At 32.7% G+C, this 6199-nt stretch overlaps 1 protein-coding gene across 1 annotated transcript; it reads left to right on the top strand.

Moving 5' to 3' along the window:
• Positions 1-1782: 1782 nt before the first annotated feature.
• TRIVIDRAFT_129588 (uncharacterized protein) lies at positions 1783-2802 on the top strand (the record flags this gene model as incomplete). The annotated part of the gene is made up of 3 exons (XM_014100503.1): positions 1783-1971; positions 2077-2174; positions 2235-2802. Coding segments are annotated over 3 exons (855 nt in total), but the record flags the coding sequence as incomplete, so codon positions are not given.
• Between the last annotated feature and the right edge of the window lie 3397 nt (positions 2803-6199).

Raw genomic sequence — 6199 nt, 5'->3', positions numbered from 1 at the left:
CTCCTATAATCAATTCCAATTACTAAAGTTCTTCCTATTGCAGGTTGTTTTCCAAAGATTGTCGAATCATATCCATGACAAATGGCTGCGGAGAAGTTGTAAACATATATTCTTTACTTGTAAATCTTAGCCCCTGAATTACATTTAGCGACCCAACTATATATGCGCCAGGGAAACCAAAATTGTAGAATGGCCCGAAATAAAGAGCCTGAGCAAGATGAGCTGGAATTGTTTGCATCGCTGGTGGTAACCTTGGGAGTAAACCAACATGGCTAGTCCAAACTGGGGACATAGCGATTAGTAGAGCTGTTCTACGGTCTCGGAAAGATGGGATACTGCAGCTTTGTCCTCCAGAGATAGATATATCGTAAGGTATGCATTGCTATTCTTGGAGAAGGAATTCCGTGTAAACCGAAGAAGGCTAGTACTATCTTTGTATCTGACCACCTGCGTGGAGTTTCGTACTAATGTGATAATGCAGCCCATCTTGCTAACCTTCTCTGAAAGAAACATGTAATGCGATTTGTATCCGACGATGTGTCGACAAAGTGCCGGGATAGTAGATGCCAAGCCACTTGCGGTCTCAGGATATGCCAAACAGGCCTCTGTACCATTCATTTTCGCAATGAGTGACTCAATAGCCAAATGCGGAGGATATGACACACTGATCCATCTGCTTCCGCCAGCACCAAGACCATAATGCTTTCGAAAGGTATGACCAACTTCTATAACAGCAGACGCATAAGACTCACGGTAGCAGTGGACTGAAGTATCCGATCACTTTAGCAGACTGGATAAAATGGGGTTTTTGATGGCTGTGTAAACGCGTGAAGATTCAGAGGCCTCCTGTTCGTGGTCGATCTGTAGGTCGATCTGTAGTTCTTAGTAAGCATACAAGATGCGAGCCGTATCGTCCCTCTTCACAGCGAGTCCCATTCTCCAAGCCTTGGAAACGAGCACGTCCAGCACATCATTTACCTGCTCATCACTGAGTTCCGCGGAAATATTCACCCTAACCACCCTAATATTATTTCTGCCTAGCCCGACTCACTTACTGCCCATCCCGGTAATACAGGGCGTCGAGTAGCTTGGCTGCCATTGCGCTCTTTAGGCTTTACTATATGACTAAACCCCCGGGCCCTGTAGTCATCATTTGGTCCCTCGCCTTCCAGGATTTTAGAATTTAAGAATGGCGGTTGTAGTAATCAAATCGCATTATGCAACATGATAAGGCTAACCCACATGTCCCACTTGTGGCCCAGGGGCCGGTGCAGGAATTATGGGAATTTCAACCAGGTAATACGAGTAGTAATCACATACATTGCAGCCCAACCCACTTACAATAGATTTATCTCACTTGCATGCCCACAGACATGCGGTGCTCACCCGAACACAGGAGGCTGGAGATTTAAAAGGATCAATCCTGGAGACTAAGGAAGTTCTAAAAAAAGGGAGCTCTTACCCGGACTCACCCATTACCTAGCCTAAGGCACTCCCAAAGTTCATTCTAATCCTTAATGCAAGGTATCGCCAGAACCCGAATTTCTGATATACCTCTTGGATTACGGAGTACTCGTCGATAGATAAACTACGTGCTAGCACCATACCAGCCACTGCCTCCCTCTTCTACCTTGTTTACAAGCTACTTCTGGACAACGCTTGAGAATTTACACTTGACAAGTTAGGCTCATCCATTGATAGCAAGCCTATTCTTCTCTCTACCACCTACATCCCCGACCTTCAGCCTGTCTCGTCTAGTCATGATCATAAGCTCATTGGATCATGGGGTCACATATCTTATTCTCTCCTCCAGCAAAGAACAAATTGGGGCCCTCAAGGAAAAGCACATCCAAATCTAAGTCTGCGAAATCAGGCAGACGTATTTCTAAACATGCCAGTGCCAACGCCTATTCTGTTCCCCAGAACGACGATGTCGCTCGGGCTGCCGGTACCAACAGGCGATGTCAGCGAGTCTCCAAGGCGTGTGAGAGATGTAGAGTCAAAAAAACGAAGGTATCAAAGACCCTTTTAGTTTTCAAGTGATAAGAACGTGAAAATTGATCTTGAAACGATTAGTGTGATGGCGAACTCCCCTGCAAACGATGCAAGGACGACGGCCTTGTTTGCACTGCTGGTGTACGCAAGAAAGTTCAGTACAGGAAATTGCCCGGACGGTATGTCCTACCTTGAAAAACAAATCATACGTCTGGGCAACCCATACTGACACCTCCTAGATACGCCGAGGTTCTTGAGAGCACTCAATTTACCCTCGTTGCCACAATTCATAAGCTCTACAACATGGTTCGCAATTCCCAAGTATGGGAGCTTGGGGAGCCCGATCTCAACGACCGAGGACTTCCGGTCATCCATGATATTGCCCAGAAGCTTGGCTACATCCGGGAAATTAGCGACATCAATCTCCCCACCTACTTTGTTTTTCCCGAAGACGAGGCCGCCATGGGTGTGCTGGCTCAACGGCTCGAGGATCAACATGAAAAGGACATGGATAGCCAAGAGGACGTGAAGGACATGGATTTACCATACAACTGGCAAAAGGATCTGTCATCTCCTGACTTGGATCACTCCAAACTCGAGAACTTCTGGACGACTCCATTGGGTAACGGCACCACTACATTCCTGTCCCACCAGAGCTTCGAATGCAGCAATGATTTCGAGTTTAGTCTTATTGATCCCGAAATAAACTACAGCGTCAATTTCACCTCACTAATACCCTCAGTGACTAACTTCTCGACGGAGTATATACCCAAGTCACAACCAAGTAGGATGGTTATGGAATTTGTGCCAAAAGGGGAGACCTTGCAAGACATGGCCAAAATAAACCATAGCATACCTTACTGGGAAAATGAGGGATCCTACTAGGCTTACCGGGTGGGTGGAAGACTAGTAATTTGGCCCTTAAGCTTGCAGATATTATTAGACTTGCAGAAGTTGCAAAAGTTGCAGATTAGATGTACCCTTTATAGTATTTACTATAGGAAATACCTTTATCGCTTCTGCTTTTACTGAGCTTGCGTATTGTTCGTTTATTTATACACTCCTCTGTATCTTTTTCAGCAACCTTAAGCAGCCGTAGGTTTTTTCCAGCAGCCTTAGGTAGCAGAAGACCTTTCCTTCGCTAAAATTTCCTTAATCACTTTTTCCCTTCTTCTTTATTTTAACTAAAGCAGCTGCATTATTAGAAGGTCAGTTAATTATTGCGTATAATCTAGCAATATTGCTGCACTAATAATCCAGCACTGCACTAGATCTTACCATATACCGCTACGCTCCATACGTCAGACGCTGTACGCCGCACACCGCTATACTAGAGGGAGTTTGGCAGATTTAGTGGATTGGCTGGATTGGCTGTTGGATTGGGCGAGGGGTAAGGTATAAGATAGTTCGCTATAGCTGTAATACAATTCAAAAGTAGACTTCCTTATCTATAAATCAGCCAACTAAAAGCTATCGCTTAACCTCGCTTTAGACTGTGAGCTTAGCAGATTCTGTAAGCCTTGTAAAATGAAGTATCTATCCTAGGCTATAAGGTATTTAATATAGCTGGCTGACGCAAGGTTATGTAGCGATAAATACTGCTATATTGATATCGATAGATACCTGAAGTTAATGCTATATTATAGCACTTATCCACTAAATTATAGCATTTATTCACTAAATTATAGCATTTATCTACTAAATTATAGCGCTTATTGTTATGACTCAGCTTTTAGAGTTGGGACAATAGACCTACAGGGTAGATGCTCCAAGATAAAAGTTAGTTTACTTAACTAATTAAAAGCAAATTATTAAAGTATTGAAATAATTTAATGATATAAAAATAAATTATTTAAAAAATATAATAATTTAATATAAAATTATTTAATAATTTATAATAAACTATAAACCTGTTACGATCCGTTCTATTGTAACAGTTAGATCCCTTATAAACAGCTGGTTCTATTACAATAATTGCTACAATTGCAATTATTAGCTTAATCTTTTGCCCTGTTAGTGCTATAGTATAACAGAACGTAATATTATAATTGCAATAAGCTAGTAGCCTAAGGTTTAATTCCAGTTTATTATATCGTTGTAAGCTAAATTATATTAAACCTCGGCTATTAATAAAGGACTATATATTAATGGTACAGGGAGCGTTTAAGTAATGCTTTTAGGGGTTAGAACAGCTGTTAAAGACTGCTGAAGATAACTGAGGTTCCTTATTTTATAGCAAAGGCTTAAGGATAAGCCTACTGAAAAGGGAGAATTATATTACAACCCATTCTATTGTAATAGTTAAATCCCTTATAAACAGCTGATTCTGTTATAATAATTACTATAATTATAATTTTTAGCTTAATCTTTTACCCTGTTGGCGCTATAGTATAACAGAATATAATAAAACCTATAAGTTAATATAAGTTAAAATTTCTAAAGGATAAACTTAAATTTTAGTTTATATTAGTAAATAAATTAAGCTAAATTATTTAGGTAATATAAATAATTATATAATTTAATAAAATATATAAAGTAAATTTAATTTATATATTATATTTATAATTAATTATTTTAATTATTTTTAAGTAAATATATTAAATAATATATATAATATAATATTTACTTTAATTTATTTTTTAAAAGTAAATATATTTTTAATTAACTCTATAAGTTAAAGTTTATTTATAATATTTATTTTATAAACTTAGTGTTATAATTATAAATACATTAAGTTATAATATAATTAAAATAATTTAACTTATATAACAAATTATATTCCTATAGTATTTTTTTAATTAAAGTTAAAGTATTTTTTTTTATATATTTAATTTATTTTATCTTTAATATTTAAATTAATTTAGTAAATTTATTTATTTTATGTTTTAATTATTTTAATAACTTTTTAATTATTTATTAATATATAATATTAGTTTTATATATATTAAAAAATTTAAAAACTTAAAACCTAATTACTATAATTAAAATTAAAATTATTTTAATAATATTATTTAATAAATTTATTATTTAAATAATTAACATTATTAATAATAATATTTATTATTATTAACTTTTTTTTATTTTTAATTTTTTTTTTAAATTATTAACTTAAATTAATTAAGTTATTATTTAATATTTTTTAAAGGTTTTTTAAAATTTAAATTACTTTAAAAATACTTTTTACTTTAAATAACACTAAGTTTATAAAATATAATAATTATAATATTTTTATTATTTTTATTTATTTAAAGTTAAAATTAATATATATTATAAAGTTCAAAGGCTGGGGCATAGCCTTTTGTTGAACTAGCTGTTACAGCATTGAACCTTTTATTTTGATATTAAATTTAACTTCCATATTATAAAGTTAAACTAATATATATTAATAAAAAAGTTTATAAATTATATAAAAAATATAAATATTATAAAATAATATTATTATTATTTTACTATAATTTTTCTAAAACTTATTAATAATTGAATAGTTTTTATTATTAAAATAAAAATTATAAATATAATTTTTTTATAAATAATAAAATAAAGTAATTAATAAATTAAATTTAATATTTTATATGTTTTTTTAAGTTTATTAATTTTAAATTTTTATTTATTAATATTATTAAAAGTTTATAAAATAAAAAAAATACTGTTACGACCTAACCTTTATGGTCTTAATAAGGGCCTACAGGGTAGGTAGACTCTAGGTTATCCTTAAATAAACCAACTAATTAGAAAAAAATCATATATAGATAATATAACTTACAACAATTAAATTATCCTAAGATAATATAACCTAAAGTAACTATATTTAAAATAGCTAAATATATAAATTTATATTTATAATACTTATTTAAATAGCTTAAATAGCTAGTTATTAATATAATAATTAAATTAAATTCAGCTACTATATTTATTAATTATATAATATTAATAAAACTACACTTATATTTAATTTAATTGCTTTACTAATATAAACCTAAAACCCAGAGGTTTATCCCTTAAGAATAGCTAACTTATATTAATATATAGGAATAGGCCGTTATATATTAATAACTTTTATTTAAATAGTTACCTTAGATCTATAGATAATAAAAAATAAAATATTAAATAATTAGATTTTAAATCTTAGATATTAGAATTAATTATAAAAATAAAACCTAAAGTAATTACTTAAATAATAATATTAAAATTAAAAATAATTTTA

The sequence above is a fragment of the Trichoderma virens genome (assembly GCF_000170995.1).
Source record: "Trichoderma virens Gv29-8 chromosome Unknown TRIVIscaffold_62, whole genome shotgun sequence".
Taxonomy (NCBI): Eukaryota; Fungi; Ascomycota; class Sordariomycetes; order Hypocreales; family Hypocreaceae; genus Trichoderma; species Trichoderma virens.
Note: the sequence above shows the minus strand (reverse complement) of the source record. Positions and strands in the feature narration are given on the sequence as shown.